The sequence below is a fragment of the Pyrenophora tritici-repentis genome, chromosome 4, assembly GCF_003171515.1.
Source record: "Pyrenophora tritici-repentis strain M4 chromosome 4, whole genome shotgun sequence".
Lineage (NCBI taxonomy): Eukaryota > Fungi > Ascomycota > Dothideomycetes > Pleosporales > Pleosporaceae > Pyrenophora > Pyrenophora tritici-repentis.
The window spans coordinates 1,406,787-1,428,321 of record NC_089393.1 but is presented as its reverse complement, the minus strand read 5'-3'; the positions used below and the strand labels follow the sequence as shown (position 1 = coordinate 1,428,321).

At 52.5% G+C, this 21,535-nt stretch overlaps 8 protein-coding genes across 8 annotated transcripts; 4 read left to right on the top strand and 4 right to left on the bottom strand.

The window, feature by feature from the left end:
• Nucleotides 1-522: 522 nt before the first annotated feature.
• On the bottom strand, nucleotides 523-2,960 carry PtrM4_093220 (Herpes-UL32 multi-domain protein; the record flags this gene model as incomplete). The annotated part of the gene is made up of 3 exons (XM_001934265.2): nucleotides 523-1,120; nucleotides 1,167-2,360; nucleotides 2,407-2,960. 3 exons carry the CDS (start codon nucleotides 2,958-2,960, stop codon nucleotides 523-525), a joined length of 2,346 nt encoding a protein of 781 aa, XP_001934300.2.
• An 800-nt stretch (nucleotides 2,961-3,760) lies between these two features.
• PtrM4_093210 (uncharacterized protein) lies at nucleotides 3,761-5,111 on the bottom strand (the record flags this gene model as incomplete). The annotated part of the gene is made up of 5 exons (XM_001934266.2): nucleotides 3,761-3,841; nucleotides 3,893-4,305; nucleotides 4,355-4,661; nucleotides 4,712-4,911; nucleotides 4,964-5,111. 5 exons carry the CDS (start codon nucleotides 5,109-5,111, stop codon nucleotides 3,761-3,763), a joined length of 1,149 nt encoding a protein of 382 aa, XP_001934301.2.
• Nucleotides 5,112-5,942: 831 nt separating this feature from the next.
• Nucleotides 5,943-8,726, top strand: PtrM4_093200 (Tymo-45kd-70kd multi-domain protein; the record flags this gene model as incomplete). Its single annotated transcript, XM_066107034.1, has 4 exons — nucleotides 5,943-6,543; nucleotides 6,670-7,950; nucleotides 7,999-8,186; nucleotides 8,313-8,726. The coding sequence occupies 4 exons, from the start codon at nucleotides 5,943-5,945 to the stop codon at nucleotides 8,724-8,726; spliced, it is 2,484 nt and encodes an 827-aa protein (XP_065962702.1).
• Nucleotides 8,727-9,304: 578 nt separating this feature from the next.
• On the top strand, nucleotides 9,305-10,576 carry PtrM4_093190 (WD40 repeat protein; the record flags this gene model as incomplete). The annotated part of the gene is made up of 3 exons (XM_001934268.2): nucleotides 9,305-9,345; nucleotides 9,393-9,558; nucleotides 9,647-10,576. The coding sequence occupies 3 exons, from the start codon at nucleotides 9,305-9,307 to the stop codon at nucleotides 10,574-10,576; spliced, it is 1,137 nt and encodes a 378-aa protein (XP_001934303.1).
• A 1,141-nt stretch (nucleotides 10,577-11,717) lies between these two features.
• Nucleotides 11,718-12,158, bottom strand: PtrM4_093180 (uncharacterized protein; the record flags this gene model as incomplete). The annotated part of the gene is made up of 1 exon (XM_066107033.1): nucleotides 11,718-12,158. The coding sequence occupies one exon, from the start codon at nucleotides 12,156-12,158 to the stop codon at nucleotides 11,718-11,720; it is 441 nt and encodes a 146-aa protein (XP_065962701.1).
• A 3,015-nt stretch (nucleotides 12,159-15,173) lies between these two features.
• PtrM4_093170 (uncharacterized protein) lies at nucleotides 15,174-15,501 on the top strand (the record flags this gene model as incomplete). Its single annotated transcript, XM_066107032.1, has 3 exons — nucleotides 15,174-15,302; nucleotides 15,364-15,438; nucleotides 15,496-15,501. The coding sequence occupies 3 exons, from the start codon at nucleotides 15,174-15,176 to the stop codon at nucleotides 15,499-15,501; spliced, it is 210 nt and encodes a 69-aa protein (XP_065962700.1).
• Nucleotides 15,502-17,910: 2,409 nt separating this feature from the next.
• PtrM4_093160 (uncharacterized protein) lies at nucleotides 17,911-18,069 on the top strand (the record flags this gene model as incomplete). Its single annotated transcript, XM_001934271.2, has 1 exon — nucleotides 17,911-18,069. One exon carries the CDS (start codon nucleotides 17,911-17,913, stop codon nucleotides 18,067-18,069), a length of 159 nt encoding a protein of 52 aa, XP_001934306.2.
• A 1,105-nt stretch (nucleotides 18,070-19,174) lies between these two features.
• Nucleotides 19,175-20,308, bottom strand: PtrM4_093150 (DUF1996 domain containing protein; the record flags this gene model as incomplete). The annotated part of the gene is made up of 3 exons (XM_001934272.1): nucleotides 19,175-19,409; nucleotides 19,466-20,082; nucleotides 20,129-20,308. The coding sequence occupies 3 exons, from the start codon at nucleotides 20,306-20,308 to the stop codon at nucleotides 19,175-19,177; spliced, it is 1,032 nt and encodes a 343-aa protein (XP_001934307.1).
• Nucleotides 20,309-21,535: the final 1,227 nt, after the last annotated feature.

Genomic DNA, 21,535 nt, shown 5'->3' with positions numbered 1-21,535 from the left:
TCTTATCTGGGGGTATCATCATCACCGTTTTTCGGTCAATAGATAGCACACACAAAAAAAGGAAAAAAAAGAAAGAAAGATGGGGTGGTCGTGTATGTATGGATACACAGACGTATGTAGGGAGGATGTCGCTGAAACGCATTTGCACGGAATGAAGATGGAACGGAAATGGAATGGGATATGTGAACCTGCAAGCCTGCCAGCCTTGTATCGAAGTTTTGGCTGGAGAGAGAGGTAGGAGGGAGGAGGGAGGTATGTGGATGGTAGGGTGTATGTATGTATGTATGTGTGGGTGGCGGATGGATATATAGAGTCATTGTAATGACTATTTCGTGTGGAGCGCCGGTGGCGTAGTTTATTCGTTGTTGTTGAGAGGCTGCTTGGTAGAGATATGTCATGTCGGTACAAGACACGTGGGAGAGTCGACTCAGTCCTCCAAATATGTTTCGCCTGGGCTGTCGCTGCTAGCTAGCTGCGCAGATTCTCCAATCATAACCATCATCACCCTGATCGTCGGTATCCCTATTCCGGCCTATCGAGGTTGACACGCAATTGGTAGTCCAACTTCTCTCTCTCGCAGTACTCGCTCAGAAACTTGAGGCCGAACCTGACGGCCTGGATAGGCGTAGTTTCTGTGCCGAGAGGCAGAAAGTAAGGACCAGACATCCTGGCGCCACTGACCTTTTCCGGTTCCTTGATCAGCTTGACGTTTGTTTCGCGGCCGGCATACGTTTTTTTGTACATGGATTGAAGGTCTTCCCAGGGCAGGGCAATGGTGGCGTCCTGGAAATGTCGGTTCTTCTTGATTGTGTGATCGGCTAGAAGAGCAAAGTTTTCTACTATCGAATTGTGCTGTCGAGCGACTTCGGCGTGATTGACATCCTGGGGCGAGTCGTGGGACTTGGGGTTGATAGAGCGCTGTGAGACGTGGGTGCAAATTGCGGAAGCGATGACTGAGCTGAGGTAGCAGCGTAGGCCGTCAAGATGCTGAAAGTCCTTGGTACAGCGAGAATATGAGAGACAAAGTGGCAGCAGCGTCTTCCAGGTTTGCTCGACTTCCCCGGCACGACCGCGGAGATTCAGCGAGACGTCTTGGGCAAAGTATGCCGCCATGTACGCACTGACTTTGTTAGTATATGCAAACGAGAATACAAGGACAATCTTACAGAATGCACTCCAGGTTGGTCACCGCAGCTCGCTTCTCCTCCTGCTTTGTGATCTTACCACCAGTGAGGATCTTGGTCGCTTCATGCTTCAGCGCACGGCCCATCTGGTTCAACTTTGCTGACGTATGTCCTAATAGAGCGATATCGGCCCGTTTCTTGCTGTTTAGAGGGGCAGAAGTAGGCCCCGCCCTGGATTCCAACTTTCCGCCTGCGGAAGTTGCACCAGATCTTCCAGGTGTTGTGTCGTTGCTTTCTGACGATTGACTGCGTAACATGTTCACGGACTTGATATCCTTCTTCGGAGTCGCGTACTGAGCCTGGTTCTTCTGTGTCGAACCCTTGGTGGACATTGCTGGCGATAAGGCGTTCTGAACAGGAGTGATGGGGCGATCCTGCGTGGAACTTGCCCTTGGACGCTTAGCAGGAGGGACCGCCAACGAGCCGTCTTCTTCTGGCCTTGTCCGTTTCTCGGCCGGCTTTGCGCTTGCCGAAGATGGCTTCACACTTGTGCTCGGTATAGACGCAGGTACCGGTGTCGTAGCTTCTCCACGCCGCGCCGAAATCTTGGGGGCAGGCTTCTTCTTGATAACGGGCAAATCTGTAACCCTGGGTACAGGGTCCGGAGCAGCTTTGGGTGCCTCACTGCGCTCCTTCTTCTCCATGTTGGCTCGCTTAGAGGGCAAGCGGAGAATTTGGCCTACAACTGGTGCCTTGGTCTTCGAGAATTTCAGCTTAACTACCATACTGGGGTCTGTTTGTTTGGCATGACTGACTGGTTCGGGATTTGGTGATTTGCCGTTTACAGAACCAGAGCGCACACGGCCTTCGGAGTTGGGCGTGCCGTTGGATTTCTGAGATGCACGTGGTGGCACAGCCAATGTTTGGCTCTTGGGGTCTGATGATGATGTAGATGCGTCCGACTCGGCGCGCTTGCGCTGCACCTCCAACCTATCCAACTCGGCCTGCACATTTGCGGGAAGTGTGGGAGATAGCAAGTTCGGTAGTCCGTAGGGGTTACCCAATGGCTCGTGTACGGGCGACAGAAGCGGGGGCAAGCCATGTGGTGTGGAATTCGAAGGGTCGGACTTCTCTATGACTTTCGACCCCACCGACTCGCTCTTCTGAGTAGAGGCCCTGGGTCGCGACTCCACGGGTTGGTCAATGCGACGCTCGTCCCGGATAGCATTAGAGGTACTGTCAATGGTTAGTGATGTAACTGAAGCTGGAGCACTGTACCTACGGTCTCGGTGACTTGGCTGGGGCTTTTGCAGCAGGCGTAGGCGGAGTATCGGATTTGGCGACTTCATTTGCTTGATGCGGCGGGTTCTTCGCCGGCGCAAGACTGGGTGAGCTGATCTTGACACCGGGCGTGTTAGTGCCGTTTGCGGGCTTGACCTTGAATGCAGACAAATTTGGCTTCTTCTTTGCGGGCTGCCGATTGGAAGCCTGCGAGCATGGGAGCTCCGGTTCCGGTTCCTCCTCTTCGCCCGCCTGCAGCTCGAAACAATCCTGACATGGTTCGCGATACCAATAGGTCCTGTACTGCAAGTGCTCCTCGTCATGCCTGAACAACCTTCCAATCATCCAGGCATTGGCTTGTTGCTGGGAGTGGTAGCGGTAAGGGTTGACCGAGGGTGTGGAGAGAATGTAGGGCGCGCGCGGAATCACGGTTTTGATGCGCTTGAAGATGGTGTCGAGCGCGTCCAAGTCATCTTGATCGGCTGAAGAGAGGTGTTTGCGCTTCAAGGTCCGCGTCGTCTCAACGGCAAGTTCAGCCTGGTCCGGGCGCGACATTGCGCGTGAGCTGGGGTGTCGGAAGTGGTGGTGGTCGCGTGCAGTGGGGAGGACGCGGGCCTGCGACGATAGGTGCAATGCAACGACGTGTGGGAGTAGAGGAGCATTAGGTAGGCGCTCGAGCGGGGACCGAAGTAGCTCGGGGGCGCGGTGTGAAGTCGACAGGCAAAGAGATTGCGCAATAACAATATGAGGGGAGCAATGGCGGACTGCTCACGGGCTGTCAGTACAATACATACAAACGGACGACTGCTCTCGTGAATGGCGGAGCCTCACCCTCACTCACCCAAAGCACACTAGCGCGGCTACCTCTGGTCGTTGTGCTGGCTGGATTTGGACATTGCTCGGACGCGGTAGGATGGGGAATAGGGCGACTGCGGGGGCGATTCTAGCAATACAGGGCTCCAGTGTTTGCGACAGCTGTATACTTCACGACGAGACGTCCAGGTGGACATGGCTTGGCGGGCGCGCGCGCTTCAGCCCGGAGCCTTTCCATCGTCGATTGGTCGCTTCTGCCTCCGGCCGGCACTCCACCTCACCACATGACTGGACATGCGGACGAGGCTTTCGTTCCTGCTTAGACTTGCATCTATATGCACAATTCTCTACTACACTACATTCAATGTCACGGTCATGGCATCTCGGTGATATTCGTCTGCGATACATCGCTTGGTCCCTACTGACGGGTCTTCGGGAGGTCCCTGCTGTCCCGAATGATCGACGTACATGACATCAACGTCACATGCATCTGTGTGTGCATCGCACATGGATTGAGAGCGGCCACATATATATCATGTCCATTATCTAGTTTGCCAAATTGCTCGTCGCTGGGAAATCACAGCCAAAGCTACCAAACGACCTTGAAATGAGTACGCACCCAACTACAATTCCTCATCCTCAGTCTCGTCGTCGTCATCTTCATCGTCTACTACAATCGGTTGAGGCTGTGGTTCTGGGACTTTGCTGCTCCTTGTTGACATGCGGTTGGCAAACGGCAGCGCCCGTGGTGGGGGTACGCCTTTGCCTTTGGTGGCTTTGCCCTTTGAACCTTGTGCAACACCAGAACTCGACTTGAGCGTCTCAGATGACCGACGTCTGTTATGTGGTGCGGCTTCGTCTTCTACTTCTGTTTCAGTGTCCGACTGCTCTGGTGTCATGGGCTCAGGCGCCTCATTGTCGTCCTGCTCTTCTACTTTGACTTGATCTATTTCCATCTGGTCGCTGTCTGACTCTGGCGCCACATCTGGCTCTGGTGCTAGCACAGGAGCTTTGCGTTTGGATGCTCGTGACGCGCCTGCCTTGCGACCTTTGGTGGTAACTTCCCTTGTTGGCCGGACAGCGGCTGCTAATGACATGTTTAGCATTTATGACGACTCGAATGTGGAGAGACCCACCGATAGCTTCATCCACCTTGACACCAGCTAGGAGACGGCTCTGGTCCCTGATTTTCCGCTTCTTTTCATTTAGCAGCGTCATGAACTGTTGCAGCATAGCCGTTTCCGTCTCATTCTTAGTCTTGATAAAGTCGTCCAGCTGGGCGTGGAGTTTAGCAATGGTGTCGTGTTCACTATTGATTTTGGCTTTCAATACGGCCATTTGCTGCAGGGTTTCAGCGTGCGCCACGGCTGAAGTTTGCACCCATTCAAACGGATTAAACTCAAATTCATCGTCCTCGGGTAGAATGATCTCGCCGAGCGTGACCTGTACTAATCAGACAAAAGCTGGGTCAGATGGATGGATGAGTGACGTACTTTGATATTCTGGACATGCTGGCGAAAGGAGATTTCAAGTTGCTTATTTCTAAGCTGGTACACCATGCGGACACCTTGCAGTAATTCGGACTGGCCGATATCGGGCTGTTGCTGGAGCAGGAAATGAGACAGGATGGCGGCCCATTCGTCGTCACTACCCTTGAACTTGTGCCTTAGGGCTGCGACATGGCGGTGCTGGACTAGGGCCGCGTCAGATTCCGAATGGGAAGCATGATATAAACACCGGCTTACGTGATGTCACATATGGGCTTTCGCCCTCGGAGCCGACCAGGCGGATGTCGAGGGGGTGACTGCCTTGCTGTTCCACGTGGATAATGACCACCTCCCCGTGACCGCTGGCCGGCTCAACGGGCACAAGGTACTTTACGCTGGAAGACATGGCTTGCGTATCTGCTGATGCGGCGTGGACGACACCAAGGATCAAGCAATAAGCAATATGGCGAACTTGCCTTGTTGGTTGGGCAGAAGGTTTGGGGGTGCAGATCTCCGGATGGTGTTGCAAGCAATGCTGGTCGATATGGTGAGACTAAGAGGATTGCACCAGGAACAGCTTCTTGGGCGTTTCATGTGCTGGGCAAAAACTATCGAAACTGTAACTTCTGTAACGGATGTCTGGGTCGACAATGGCAGCAATGGCAATTTTATAGGGCCATGTGGTCGAGGCCGGTTGCGGTTGCGTAGGCAGATGCGGAGGTTAGTGTTTGTTGATGTGCCAGGCACCCGCGGCGCTATGCGAATCACAGCCAGGCACTCGGCGCGCCACTCATTGGTGTGGCCCGCCCGTTGGTTCCTGGATAAAACGAGTGCGAGTGCAGCAGGTATAAACACTGGTGCCCGGGAAGCTACTTGGACAATCAAGTGCAGCGCGAACACTTGAGCCGCCTTTTGTTGCTTCTGCACGTCGTCCATCTGCATCGAGCAACTGGTTTTGCTTCTGCACAGGGGCTGTCAACCGTCAACAGGCCGTCAAGTGCTGTCGGTGATAGCATCAACACACGACACGCGTGTCTAAGCAAACGTGCGGGCCACGGGGCGCGCCTTCCTTGACCGCCTCGCTTGCTTCGCCGCCTGTGCCCTGCAGGCTTCGGGAGACCCCAAAGGCGGCCCACACCACCCAGCCATCTTTTGCAGCTCACGCGAAGATCCTGCACACGCAAACACTCAACATACACACACAGACTGACATATCGCGCCGCGCTCGACCTCGAGCATGGCGGCCCCCAACCGCTCCTTTGCGGCGCGTATCGCCTCGTTAACTTCAAACTCGTCCCGCATGGAGTCTTGGGACGACGGCGACTTTGACGACCGCTCCGACGGCCTATTGTTCAAGAACTCGACCGTCCATTCGCTTTCATCACGCATGAGCGTGCGCTCCGAATCCGAATCCCAAGATGACTGGCAATTCCTTATCACACCAGACGACCGGGCCACCAACACATCGGCCATCACCACTGCTGCGAAGCAAGCTGGCATTCCCATTCCGACGAGCGTGCCTCCGTCGGCACTGCTGGGCGGTTCCATCAAGCGTTTGGGCAAGAAGCGGTCGTCCAAGAAGATGGCCGTTGATGATGACTGGGGCAATGACCTCGAGCTACCTGCCAACGCGAGCGAAGGTCTAAAGCTCAAGCCACCCGTGCCACGTAGTGATGCCGACGACCAGGACGACGACTTTGACTGGGGCGAGGGTTCACTGGGCATTCGCTTTGCAGGCACGCGACAAGCAACCCGCGGTGCACGCAGCTCTTCCATCGGTGCCATGAGCCCCAGCCTCGGTAGCTGCATGACTATGGAGAGTGAGGAGGACGACCTTGGTGGCCTCGTGCTGCCGACCGAGCCCATGGACTTTAGCGCACGCTTAGAGAGGCTCAAGAAAGCCGAACCACAACAAGCACTTGCACCTCAGCCTGCACCTCAGCCTGCACCAGCACCCACCACAGAGCCCTCACTCCTTCCTCCTGCCCAGATCCGCGAACAGCCAACCTCAGCGCCACCCCCTACCTCTTTCCCCCTTGGAGACCCACCCACGTCACCACGACTACCGAGGTCGCCCAAGTCACCCACATCACCATTATCTCCAAGGTCTTCTGGATCTCCACGGTCGCCAAAGTCGCCCCCATCTGCCCGACGACTCTTCTCGCCAACTCATAGCCCCAAGGCTGTATCACCAAAGTCAAAGCCTGCGGACGAGGAGGACGACTTTGAAAATGGAATCGAGCTGGGACGAGGCGGGATCCTCGACAGCCACAAGCTGACCCTCAACAAGCACATCATCCTGAAGAAGCCTGCAACAAAGGGCACTGCGCCGCACGCCGCTCGTCCGGCCACCACCATCACGTTTACCGATAGGCCAACCACGTCGCGGATACCCCGGCCACTACCCTCCATCGCCAGCCGGACAAGACTCACGCCTGTGTATGAAAGCGGTGCACCGTCCAACAATCCTACCAGGACAATGCCTACTACCACCAGTGCACAGCTTCTTCGCGCAAAACGGTCCGCCCCTCTCCTTCGCAACAGTGCTGTGAGCCAGCAGCCGCGCATGCCATTCCTTCCCGCCGGTGCCAACGCTTCTCAATCCCACCATGTCATGGCCAAGAGCTCCTCTCAAGTCCATCTCCGTCGTGATTCTGACCCCCGCCGACCGCACTCACCGTCAATGCGCTCTTACTCTCGCTCGTCTGCCCATCAAAACGAGAATGCAGCCCGTCCAGGGGTGAGACGTGAACTGGCCCCTTCCGCTCTTGCACGTCACCCGCCCCCGAAGAAGCTAACGCAGCCCCAGCGCAAGCGGAACTTCGGTGATGGCCACGAACTTGATTTGTTTGATGATTTACCTACTTCTGCAACCAAGGAGAAGCAGTTCGAAAAGGCCCCACGAAATGTGGCCAGCAACAAGACCTTGCGACAGCAGTCGAGCAACTCGCGGATGGCAATGGCCGATAGGATGGCGACGCCGATGCCCCAGACACCGCGCAGTCCACCTAAGATGGATCACACCCCTCGCTTTGCTCGAGACACCGCGGCAAGTAGGAATGCACGTGAGCAGCGCTTGGCAGGTACGCGGTCGCGAGGCGAAGGCACCATTACACAAAGACCTATCAGCTGGGCTGCCCAGGTTGCTGCTCGTAGTCCCCATACTAGCCCAACCTCTCAACGCAAGAAGGGCACAGGGCAAAAGCCGCACTTGATTCGGCAGATGACCCAGCCCTACACACACAGTACAGCTCTCCACCACCACTTCCCTGCCCCCACTGACCATTATGTAGATGAGAAAGGGATGATTTACAACCCAAATCTTCAGCGTTGGGAAGGGAATGAAGAAGCGCTTGTTTCCTTCTCACACCCTAATACCTCTACTACTACACTCGCTTTGACCACAGCAAGCACGCCGACCTTTGCACCGCCGGGAAACCAGATGAGCCGCGGCCATGATCGTTCGCAGTCAATCTCGCACGTAGCACTCTCGTCGATCCACGCCAACAATGCACACAGGAGCTTCTCGGCGCGTGCAGCAAAATTGGCCCAGCCCCCAGCACCACAACCAGCGCCATCCCCACCCCGGCCGGCGCTTATTTCTCAGATTTCTGTCCCCCGAAATGTAAAATACGAAGGCCGCATGGTTTTCGACCCCGTGAAGATGACGTGGCTCAAGGCTCCACGAATAAACAACGATATGGGACCACCCTCCGAAGTAGATGAAGACGAAGACCCGTTTGCTGGCCTTGACGACCTGAAAGACAACGAGAGCGTTGTTGGCGGCAATGGCATGAGCGGAACTGGTACGCCCAACCCCGAGGATCCGACATTTGTTGGTGAAGAGTTCGATGTTGGGCCGGGCTTCATTCGCCGACAACGCGACGAAGAAGCCATTTGGCGACGACGAGTCGAAGGCTGGGTTGGCGGCCTTCGCGACAGTGGTGAACACCGCGGCGGCTGGAGGTGGGCGATACGCGACCTCGCTGCCAGTGCGTCTGCTGGTGGATTTGCTTTTTGACGACCTTGTACATGATGACCTGTACACGATGTGGATTACACTCACGACTTTATGATTGCGACGCCGATGTGGTATGGTTGGACCGTGGTCCACCAAAAGTAATGAGGTGCCTGGAATGTCTTTTGCGATATCCCCCCGAGTGTTATGATGGGCGTGTTTTGGATAGCCGCCTCACTCTTACGAAGCATTTACGAACTTTACGATGACATTACAGATGGAGCTTCACTGCTCGGACACATGACTCCACGAAATTTCTTTTGTTAACGATCTACGGCGCGCGGGTATTGGCATTCAGCATACATGAGAGCATTTAATATACCATCTTTGCTACAGTCGAGTAAAATTCTAGTTTAGCTACATTGAATGCAAACCTACACTGAATGAAGCTGGCCTTTGATGAAGCTGCCATTGTCACAGTTAGAGAGTTGCTATCGCCTAATCGCTCTCGGCTGAGACCGGTCCGGCGAATCTGCGGCACGCGGAGTCATAATTGCGGGGCCTTTTGCTCACATGCCCACCTTGACCCGCCCGCCTTCGGCCACATCAGTCAGGCGTCACCGCTTCTCCCTCCATATATCATGTCTCGTTCCAACGACCCAGGACATTACTTCCAGACGACGTACGAGTCTGTCTTCATCTTCCTCTTTCCTCGCTGACATGGTGTAGCTCGTCGCTGGAGGAGACGGCCCGCAAGGCTGCCAAGTCCAAGAACACCAACGGCAGCCCCCTGAAGCTCCCCTCCAAGGTGCTCGACATCATCGCCGACCCTCACGATGAGAATCACGTCTACGTAGCCGAAGCTGCAGGCAACGTGAAGCGAATCAACATTGAAGTCGGTCAGACATTCTTTCCTCACCCCAGGCTTCGCAGCTTCCTCGTGTCTTGCCAGCTGTCCATTTGCTGACAGTCTTGTCCTGCAGACGAGTAAGGTTGTTGCCACCTTTTCGGGACCCGTGGCGCCACTCACATCCGTCGCTGTTCTTCCCAAGTCCGACACGCTGTTTGCTGCGTGTTGGGACAAGTCAGTGTGGTCATGGTCCCTCTCCTCACGCAAGCCCGCCAAACGCTTCCAGGGCCACGGTGATTTCGTCAAGGCCATCATTGCCTTCACCCTTCATGGCAAAGACATCTTGGTGTCAGCTTCACAGGACGCGAGCATCATTGTTTGGGACGTTACTTCGGCGACAAAGCTACATACTCTCAAGGGACACACGCGGGGCATTCTTGCTCTCGCGCTAGACCCAGCCGACTATGAGCCTGGCAAAGACACTGCTACAGTCTTCAGTGCCGGCAGCGACCGAGAGATCAGACAATGGGCTATCGGGCTCTCATCAGCTTCAGAAGTACAGCCGTCTCCCATCATCGCTCATGAGACTAGCATCGACGCATTACGGTTCGACTCGGATGGCGACCTGTGGACAGCTTCAGCCGATAAGACGGCCAAGTGCTTGTCACGAGGCCGTGAGTGGGAAGAAGACTCGAGCTTTGAGCATCCCGACTTTGTTCGCGGTGTTGTCGTTGACGAGGACGGAGGATGGGTGATTACAGCGTGCAGAGATGAAGAGGTTCGTGTATGGGAGAGGGCAAGCGGCAAGTTGCATCATACCTTTAGTGGCCACTTTGAAGAAGTCACTGGACTTCTCCTGTTGGGACAACGTATAGTAAGCGTGAGCATTGACGCTACAGTCAGACAGTGGAGCTTGAAGCCGCAGGAGCTTGCCAAGGCAGTCCAGGAATCAGAAGACGAGCGTCTCGGTAAGGACAGGGAAAAGGAGCCCGAGAAAACAGACGGCGTGATGACTGCTGAAGAAGAGGCGGAGCTTGCTGAGCTACTAGAAGATAGCGATTAGACCTGGACGAGCGGACCGACACCGGACTTGCGCTACCGGGTTTACTGGATCCATTGCTTGAGCTTGTCTGGTCGGCCGCCTAATTAATTACGCAAGACACAAACAGGTCGAAACAGTCATGATGTACTCCACACCGGTCGCGGCTCCCCGAGGACGAACACACCCAGCTTCACGACAACGTGCTCTAGACTGTACAGTTTATGTATGCTCCAGGCAATGCGTCCTTTGAGATGTGTCGTAGAGACTACATCTGCTCACTGCTCATGTCTAGCGTCACTGTTCGTCTCCACCCTGGGACAGTCTCTGGCCCTATGCGGGTCGGGTCCCCTCTGCCGGATGTGGACAGTACCATGGTTGGCTTTCCGGTCCTTGAGAAAACTTGCTTGGTATACCCCATTTTCCTATTATGATTTCGTACGTGGTGCTGTTTACTGGCGTCTAGCACTGGTGCAAAGGACCCTGCGCAGCACGAGACTGCGGTTCCAAGGTTGCCTTTCACTCGACTCGCAACGGGCACGTGACGCCGCGCTCTGACGAAGCCTCGCATCCCCCCTCGTCACGTTGGCTGTTCACCTCGCCCTGCAAAACATTGCAGCTTTGATTCTCACAACACTCCCTTCTCACCACATCCACCCTCAACTTCCTTACCCTCCCGCGTCCATGTCCCCGCCTGTAACCACTTCTTGACTCGGTATTCTGCGATCTTTTCCCACACTCGTTTCTCACACCCTGTCCGATCCTCGCCAGCCGACAGCTTCCATCGACGTGGAATGATGAGTTCAGTACCGCATCCCTTCATGCAGTATACCCCGCAGCTGGAAAGAGGTCTTTGCTCCTCACGTCAGGGCGCACTCGTTGTAGCCCCGCCACCAGTGTCACCTTATCAGGTTGTCGAGCTGTGGAAGATACCAACAGATATGGAGCCTAGTGCTCCGACAGGCCTCATGGTCCTTGGTTGACTGGCGTGAGGTCGCGCTCTTTCCAACCGGAAGTGCAATATGTAGGGAGTCGAGGCTTCTCTTACTCTTTGTGTACACGATTCCGATACGCAGAACATCGGCAGCGACGTTCTCAAGGCTAGACAACACTAGTACCCAACACCACAGGGAATCTCATTGCCTCCAGGCTTTGCATGATCCCGCTACTCAGTAACCTTCTCAGGCGAACGGTGGAAGATGCCTACAGATATGGAGTTCCACTTTGCTCTCAGCCTGGTGGCTCCGATAGACCTTCGGTCCTTGGCGATACGTTGTGGTGTAGGAGGAACGGTTGACGGAGCTATGAAAACCTTGCAGTTGATGATGTTCTCCGTCGGCGGCGATTGTTGACGTTTCGGACTGCTGCCGTGGTAGCTAGTCTCATTGGTGTTTTGCACTGGACAAGTGCTAGCTAGAGCGGAGAGCTCGCTGTCCAAAGGGATTATTCCCGCCGCCAGAGTTGTCTTTTCAGATAATGAGTGCGGAAGATGCCTGCGATATTCAGCCTTCTTCGGAAGGTCTTGACAGGCCACTAGGTCCACGGCGTTCTTTGGATACAGCTCGCCGCTCACGGAGTGGATGTGGGTTGGAAGAGCTCCAACCATCCCGTCCACTCTGAAATAGACAACCACGGTCGTCTGATCTGCGGGACACCCAGGTCAAGCACGTGGAGGTTTATTGGATGTTGTCCCGGAGATGCCATGTGCATCTTCTGGACAACTTCCCCAAGCGACAGCCCACCGTGGCTTTGATCCGTCATGAGCTTTGGCTCACCCTTGGCCCACCAGAACTACGGTTTGTTGGTACCGGGTTGGTGATTGAATCTGGTTTGCTCCTTGTCTCCCGTTCCGGCTCGAGCCTAACATGCGACTACCTCCCGCCCTTACTGGTATCAGGTAGAGTATCCTTTTCTCACCCACGATGGTTCGCGTAAGGAGCCTGTCTGTCAGGGAACGGTTCGCCGTGCCCCCGCCACCGGTGTCATCCTTTTCAGGAAGGCGTGTGTGGAAGAAGCCTGCGATATGGAGCTTCGTCAGAAGTCTCTGATAGACCGCAAGGTCCATGGCACTTTGCTTACAGGCACCCTTGGACGCACATCAGCCCCGATGTCTTGGCCATTGTGCAGACCCTCTCGCCCCCCACCTTCGCCTCCTTTACCTTGGTGCCATGCCCTTTTGGGTCTGCCCGCTCTTTCAGGTACGCCTGCACTCTTCGGGTACGCCTGATCCTCTCAGATCCGTCTGCATCTTTCGGAAATGTCCGCTCTTCTAGATCCCCTCCTTCGTTTGCCGTGTGGCAGTAGCCCCGCGTGCGCCGTCGATTCGATGTTTCGAAACTTGTTCTGCAGGGAACGGCAGTTCTTGCCGTATCCCCGCCGCCCGTGGATCTTCTATCGGAGAATCCCAGCGCGGAAGAGGCCTACAGATATTGAGGCTCACCGTCTTCGGACGTGTGGGTTCTCTGACAGACCTTTATGGTCCCTGGCTGAAATGCAGACAAAACTTGCCCCACCGAGGTGGGGCGTCGTTGCCTATTTCGTGGATCTATTTTCGTGTTCACCCTTTTGGGTCATATGGTCCTTCGGGATTGGAAAGAACAAAACCGCCTTTCGGGGCAAAAACCTTATCCCTTTGGGGATTCTGTCGTTGGCTACTTTTTAGTGGAATCTGTTTTTGTGTTGACCTATTTGTTGGGAAAACCGCCCTCCGGGGCAAAACAACTGCCCTTCGGGGCAAAAAACCGTCTTACGGGGCGAATTGTTGAAACCTATTTTGAAAACCGTCCTTCGGGACATTGACTCCCCGCCTGTAAGTTATCTCCTCCGGGACCCTGATTGACCGGGGGGAGCCTGGCATCCATAGTACTTTGGGAGAGCTCATTGACGCTGTGGATGCCTGCAACAGCGGGGACAAGCTGCTGGGACCTTTCGGGGTTAGAAATGCTTGTCATGGTGAATATGGATCGCGGCGTTTAATGCTGGGGTGCGATCGCAAGAGGAGGACGGGCGGTAGAAGTCGGACCCTTGCGCCTCCACGTGGTGCTGCCTGGATAGTCGACCGCCCTTGTACTCTTACGTTTAGGAAGGGGTGGGAGATGAACTAGATGCTTGGGACGCAAATCGCTGGTATGTGTATGTTTTTTTCTTTTCCAGATGTTTGTCGCCTACTCATGACAGAATCGTCATGCGATGGCTCCGTGGCGGTTGATGTCATGTTGCTACGTTTGCCTGGGGGACTGGGAATAGGGGATGTATGCATGGTAGGGCTGGGAATCCATTCGCTGTCATCTGTTCTAGTCGGGGTGGATAACCCCATCACTCTTCATCACACGAGAAGAAGATTGTTCATATCAGCATCCCCACCTTGCCCGTCCCGTCGCCAAGTACATAGCTAAAGAACAATGCCACACCTGTCTCATCCCACATCTTCCATGCCCTCGTTCATCTCCGCCCCACACATGTGAACGAGTGAAGCATAAAACAAATTGCCGCGATATCTCTACTTTTCTCCCCCATCCCCTCCTCTTATACACACGTGCCCCCTGCCTTAGCCTCTACAACCGACATATTCTGCCAAAGAGATGAAGTAAGGCCAGGAGGTGGAAGATTTTAAGGAGTATAGGTGGGGTGTGTCGGAGTTGTAGCGGTGAGGTGGGTGTTTGATAAGGTAGGTTCTGGGCCGGACGAATGTAGCTATCTCTTCTAGCCCTTTCCTACGGCATAGGAAGACAGTGTTGATCCCTTGGCAGATGCTCGTCGTTGAAGCGACGCCGATGTTCTTGCTGGCTTACACAGCCCCGAGCCGTATCGCGGTGGTTAGTGCATGGTGGTGTGAGTGAATGAGTAGACGCTGGTTCACGATGGCAGGCAATAAAGATGATGAAGTCCCGTCATCCTTTTCCCTCTAGTTTTGACATGCGTCTCTCTGAGCTCAGATATCTGTTTCTTCGAGCTCTTCATGAGTGTTCATGCCATCGCCATACTTGCTAAATCGGGCTTTCTACTGTCGATCCACAAGTCACTTCGTGTTAAGACTTGGCAGGGCGGCTTTTCGTTATAGCTTCCGCACCCTCTGTCATTATCACTTGATAGAGAGAGGGAGCAACACGTGTAGTGATATGACTGTGCGGATTATGTACAAAAGCTGTGTGCACTAGGGCCGGAATGCATTACACTGGGCATTGAGAGAATATCGGGAGTTCTTACGTAAGTACAGTAGCTGAGCCGTGTACTGGGAAAGTAAGACATCCAGGCTTCGGGTTGCTCATGATGATCTTACCTTACTGTATATAAGGTACGCAGTGATTGCCAGTACGATGAAACCCGACTATCTACTTCTGATCCCAATCTGGGGGGTGAGGTAAGCACTAAAACAACAGTGTCTCCACTTATACTCTTAAATCTACGGTTTGACCGAACACAAGACCGTTTCTATCCTGGGCATTGCGTATTTGCCGTGTGACATTGATGGGAGACTTGTAGTATCCACCTTTTACACCGCGTTCTCTATAAGATCCGCGGCCGCCGTCAACTTAAGAACGAAATTCAAATCCAACAATCTACACGCCACTGCCACTCGACTATCGAACAACCGGCAAATATCTCAACACACTTGTCAAATATGTTCTTCTCCAAAACCATATTTGCTATGCTGCTCGCAGTCGGTGCCGTGAATGCGGCAGCAATTGCGAACCCTCTCGACGCCGGTGAGCTTAGCAAGCGAGACTGCATTCCCTGTGGTCAGTTTTCGGTAAGTTGTTACTAGAATCACTACCTAGCTATGCCATCATCTAACCGTTTTCCCGCTTTAGTGCCAGAGAGAAGCATGTTACACGGATCCGGTGTATACGCAACACTCCGGTTGTCCACAGTGGGCTATATGCCGCGTAAGTTGTGTCTAAAATGTAACTACTCTGGGGAGAATGCTGCTGACATGAAGTCAGGGCTAAACAGTCGCCTCCGAAGTAAAGAACCGTCGTTCCTTCAGATCGGTTGACTGCTCTTCGACATGGTTTTGGCCAATTCCCTATGCCACGCGAATGATCAACTCAAGCAAGCGTTGCCGAAAGTGGCTATCGATTTCATATGGCACGTTGGCTTATCCGGGCGGTGTTGGAACTGGTGACGGAAGGTAGAGGCGGGTTGCGGATCTTTGGGGTATACAAGCTGCAAGACGCAATATTGTACACATGCTACAGTAGTTCTACAGATATTACATACCTATTTTACTGCTGTTCATGAATAACATTTGCTTTATCAACTATCTTATCTCTTGTGGTGTAGTCGATAGTCACGTGGTTCTTCGGCGTTGGGTAATTAGGCAAAGGTAGAATACTTATGTAAAGAATCGTAGAGAGAAAACCCGATATTGGCTTATCGCCCAAAGTATCCTTACGCCCCACTCCTATCTGATCGCGGATCCACGACTACTTTTCATCTTGAGTGCTCTCTCTACTACCACATGTTACAATGGTCGATTCGCTTGTGGTGCCCAGGTATGTTAGATAACGATGTGTAACGGGCTAGAGCCCGGATGCTATGGTGATCCTCGGTGGAACCCTCGGAGCTTCCTCGGCACTTTAGATGCTTCGAGAAGCTACGCGAACAACAAGCCAAACGTATATAGATGTCGTTGCACCGCAGATAGCTTTCTTCTTCATCGAATACAATCCTGTTACCAGGCACCGGCAAACTTTGCGCAGCCCCTTACACGATGAATAGGTTTTGCCTTCCAGAATCTGTTCTGAATTACACATCTTCGCCCCTGTAGAACTGAACTTCATGCCTAAATTATTACAGATTTCATCACACACGTAACATCGCCAAACAGCACTTTTCTCGCTGTATTGTGGACACTAATCAATTACAAAAAGATCTAGTAGCGCTATACTAACAGCAAAATCATATGCGTAGGCTGTTTGCTTAACTCCAGATTCGTTGAGACTGAAATAAACGCAGTGATAGATACCTCATACAAGTGTCCTTGTGGTCTTTGAACCATGAATACAATTCACGAGTCCGCTGTGACTTGGTGATAGGATGGAAGCAAAAAAACGAGGCGCAGTGTTAGTAGTAGTAGTAGTAGTAGTAACATCAGATGCATATCTGTGGTCATGTCAAACCCTAGTGGTGTATAACAGGGACTCGGACAATGTCTCTAGGTACGTTCTCTCTGGCCGCAGACGGGTGGCGCACGCGATACCCAGGTATAGTAAACGCTTTTAACATGCCTTGGTATCTCCTAGAGGCGGTGGCGAGAACGCTGGAATTGCAATTCGCTCATACCGAAGTCCCACCGACACCGTTCCTAGCAGACTTCTCAATGAACAAGCTGAACAAGCCAACAGCTCCGGCTTGGCTTAATAGAACATTTTTGTGTTGAGGCTTGGCTTAGTAGGCTTATTTAGAGTGGAGGCTTGGTTGGCTTGGTCGGCTTATTCAGCTTGGTGTATTTTTGTTATCTTTAGCTACTAATTTCCTAATTAAGTAGTTAGTATACGTCGTCAATATACTCGTCAGATAGCTTGCCTCCGCAAAAATCATCGTCCCCAAATCCAGCCCGTTGCCAGCGACGTATTGATGAAGGTGGAGAAAACGTGCGTGAACTTGTTGTATTGGAGCTACGGGAGAAGGGAGAATATCTATGGTGCGCGCACGGAGCAGCTGACTAATCAGTGCCTGGCCAATCAGAGCACGGGAAGCCTGATTCACCGTGAATACTAGTGAAGGCTCTCACCGCGTCTCGACACATGGCCTATAAAACGGCTACACCGGTATATCACGGCCCATACCATAACGCTCTTATTCCTCTTATATATGGCTATGCATGTCGTCCTATTATACTCGGCTGAGGCTCTTTCCCAGGAAAGGTGAAATGGCGCGGAACTGGGCGAATAGTGGACGCAAAAGAGATGGGGAGCTTCTTCGATTCGATTGGTTCGGCGAATGAACCCCTTGGTGCACCATATAAATTGCGGCATGGATCACCTAGACATTCTTCCTGATTTAGTAAAGCACTAAGCGGGTGCGCCTCCACTTGTACATTGCAGATATTGTTGTCCGAGCCAACTGGTTACTCACGGTGTTATATTCCTGGATCATCTTTTGGAGTACGACCGAAGAATACGACCGATTTGGGTTTGCAGATTGCCGAGCTTGCTACCGGTAGGTACATGACCTTGTAGGAGAAGGCAGGGAGGTGTTTGGTCTGCCCTGCCTTTGTTGCAGCGTCTCCGGTATAAATATGTACAGTTTCCCCACTATACAAGTTGTACTCGTCCATCACATCCTGTACAACCACTCAGACACCCACCAAGCTTTCTCCAATTGATAACCTCGCCCTCAACAAGTCTACAGCAATGTTCTTCGCAAAGACGCTCGTTACTGCTCTTCTCGCCATCGGCGCCGTAAACGCGGCTGCAGTTACCAATCCTGTCGCCGACGCTCAACTTGACAAGCAAAACTGCGAGGAGTGCCATGGCGTTAAGGTAAATCACATCGATCTTGTTATGCTTTAGTCTCAAAAAGAATCTGACAGCGTCTTTCTCTCTTAGTGCGTGACGGGTACTTGTATTTGGGGAGGTGAAGGATGGGGTTGGGCTTGCAGTGGCTCTCAATATTGCTAGACGGTATGGTTTCTTCCTAGCGTTGTACGCCAATTGATGCAAAGAGAAGGTACTGACATGAAAACCGAAGTTTAAGTGAGCAGGGATTTCTGGTGATCATATCTAGGGGGTGAGATGGGGTCAAAATAGAGGTGTTTTCTTGGCTGTGTTTGGCTGACCTATAGCTTGCCGGAGTTGGTCCACATACATTGGACATCTCTCTTGATAATGTTAAGCATTTGATCGATCCATGATATTTTCTTGGTCAAAAACACCCGTCGTATAAACTCCGCGACACTACATATCACGTAAACGACTAGGTTATGTGGAAAATGCCTAGACTCAATAGTGATTACTGCAAAACACTGTCTCTGGGCTCAAGCAAAATTCTCGACCAATCCCTCAGTTCTTCGCGAAAGCAACTACGCGGCTGCGACTCATTTTCGTGTATCTTATCGAAATCTTCACCTTCCTCGCTCATGGTCCAGTACATAGCACAGTGATACATGTTTCACGCCACAACCTCATCCCGTGACTGGCTTCACATACGCGAGTGAAGAACTGGAGTCGAGTGTGATATACAATTGGCTGTCTTATGGACGCTTGTACAATGCATCATGCGATTTCTACCACATGTTAAATCGTGCTGGCGACGATGAAATGAGGAGGAGCAATATCAGGATGCGTGACCTGCACTAGTAGCGGTATGTCGCATCACTCAGTACCAAGCAAAAAATGTTTCCAGATTAAAGGCCCGAGGACGCTATATAGCATATGTAGGGTATCAGTGGAGCTTGTGTATTTTTGCTGCGGAGCAACCTCTCACGCTTGTCCGGCAAAAATCATACTAATATATGTAAATTAATACACATGGCTGTATGCCGCCACTAGATGCTTATTTCGACTTCTTTCGTTTCAGCGCCAGCATCTTACAAGTGCCGAGATGCACGTTCGCCTTGCTATGACCAACGACTGTATTCGCTATCTATCAAGCCAACTTCAGCCCCTTAGTACCTACCTAGTAAGTGACAGGCATATCGCCAGGTAGCTCCTTGAGCCAGTCTCCGCTAACGCCCACATCCTCCACAACCTGCTGCGCCTTCTTGCACTTCATCGAGTCTTGCGCAGACTGTATCTTCAGAACTTGGCAATTCGCATTAGCGCATTTACCACTAGGAAGCGCATCCATAGCTTTCTGCAGCGAATCGTCTTTCCAGCCAAAGAGGTAATCGCCATGTTGACCGTAGCCAGTCCTAAACCGCATTAGCAACCTTCTCATCGGTGAGGTAAACAGAAAGACTAGACTCACCCATCCCCAAAACTGTACACAAATGGCTGTTTGTTGTTTGAGTAATAAGCATTATTCTTATACCGCTCCGTATCCCACATAATTTCATACATGACCTGCGGAATAGGCACGGGATGACTACTCGGACAGTTCTGCGATCCAAGCCCCCCACTGTTGGAATACTTGACATGGCTCTTGTGGTCTGGGCTATCGAGATTCTTGCCATCCCAGCACGATGGGAAGATTATTGTCGCGCGGATTCCCCCCGGACAGTACTTCTTAGGCAGCTCCGCAGTATCCTTTGCGTCGCACGGCGCAAAGCCCTCGCCGTTTCCCAAGCAGCGGTGGCAGATGCTTGCGCGGTTGGGACTTTTGGCCATGGGGTCACCGGCGAGCATGCGGAACCCAGGTTTGAAGGCTGTCATTTTGTTGTTCTTGGCGGAGTACGGCATGTAGTATACTGTCATGCCACCGTTTTGTTGAAGGCCGACGTTTGCGAATTGAGGGACGCGTTGGAAAGTGCCATTTTCTGGGGACTTGAAGTAGAGGGAAGCCGTCCAGTAGTTGCTGAAGTCTTCGCTGTATGTGCAGCTTGTGCAGGTGGAGCGGGTGGGTAAGTCGTAGACACCGGGGTCCATCTTCGGGGTGTCAGTTGTGTTCGTGAGGAAGGTTTGGGTTACGTACAGTTAGATTGAAGGAGTTTCCACCGATGATTTGGTGGGTGTGGGGAGAGGGTCGTTGTCCGGGGTTTACCAGCGGGTCAGCTCGTTCGACGGTGAGCTGGGAGCAGGCGAAACGCAGCATATTTTGCGCAGCGACATGCTGGGTCAAGAGTGCGCCTGTGGCGAGCGTGGTCCAGAACATGATAGTGATGTTCAATAGGGAAGTCTTCGGAGAGGGCGTTGCAGTAGAACAAGTGGCAGCCGCGAAGACCTTTTAAGCTCAACCATGAGACTACTACCTCGTCCACACTGGCGCTCTTCATGTATTCGCATATTAAACGTTAAGTGAAGAGCGATACCTCTTGCCAATGATATCTTTAGAATCACATCTACACTATCATCTTGTGATAATCATGAACTAACAAAATATTTGTGTCTGCTCTGAGAGGCTGCTTTTGTCACATGTTCAATCTATATGGCGAATCGGCAGATGAAATGAGTCTACCGAAGCGCAGCCAGCTCCACGTTCTACTATATTGCTTGACAAGGGACTGTAATATCGACAGCTGGCCATCGCAGTCGCGTGGTATTGATTGTGGCGAAGATTCGCTTTCGCTGGGCATGGGGAAGCGATAGAGTGGATGCTACGGTCCGGGTACATGATGCCGAGAACTGATGAGCCACCAATATCTCATGTTGTGAACATGGTATCGCTGCCGAATGTTTTTGCTCATGTAGATCGTAGCATGGGGGTATATATCGCAGCAATTCTTGTTTGATACGACAGAAGCCCGACATAAGTTTTACTGATTGGGCGCTGATACAGATTTTCATCAAGCGTAGATAAAACCCTTACGGACAGACTGGAGAATGACATAGTCGTAGAGAGAAAGCTGGCTTGTGAGATTAGTTCCAAGGTTTCATTGTGGTACGGATCCGGCTGCGATTGCCGTGTCTTGATTGTTGTGGGGCCCTATCGGAGACTGAAAGACACGTGCTCCGCGTACAGTTTCCGCTGTTCTTGCCATGTGCTGCAGATGCTTTCGGGAGTCACTGTATACAGATTCTGACGTCATTCCCGGTAACCTTGTGGAATTGCCGTCCAAAGGCAAGGTATCGTCACGTGACATCGCATCTCCCGCCAATATTCCTTTCAAACTTTGCTTCGATCGCTCCCCAGTCTTTTTCGTTTCACCAGACTTCATAGCCAATGACTTTCGTTAGAAGAATTGTATGATAAAGCCTACGACGAATGCGCCGGCATGAACATGCTGAGCTAAATCTTCCAGACAGAGAGGTGAGCTAGATTCTATCATTGAGAGTACTCAGTGTAGAAGAAAGAGCCAAGCATTGAAGTAAGTGGATTTATAATGCTAAGGCGTCTGGTGTGATTTTGCTGATCATGCTTTCCCATTATCACAATTTGTGT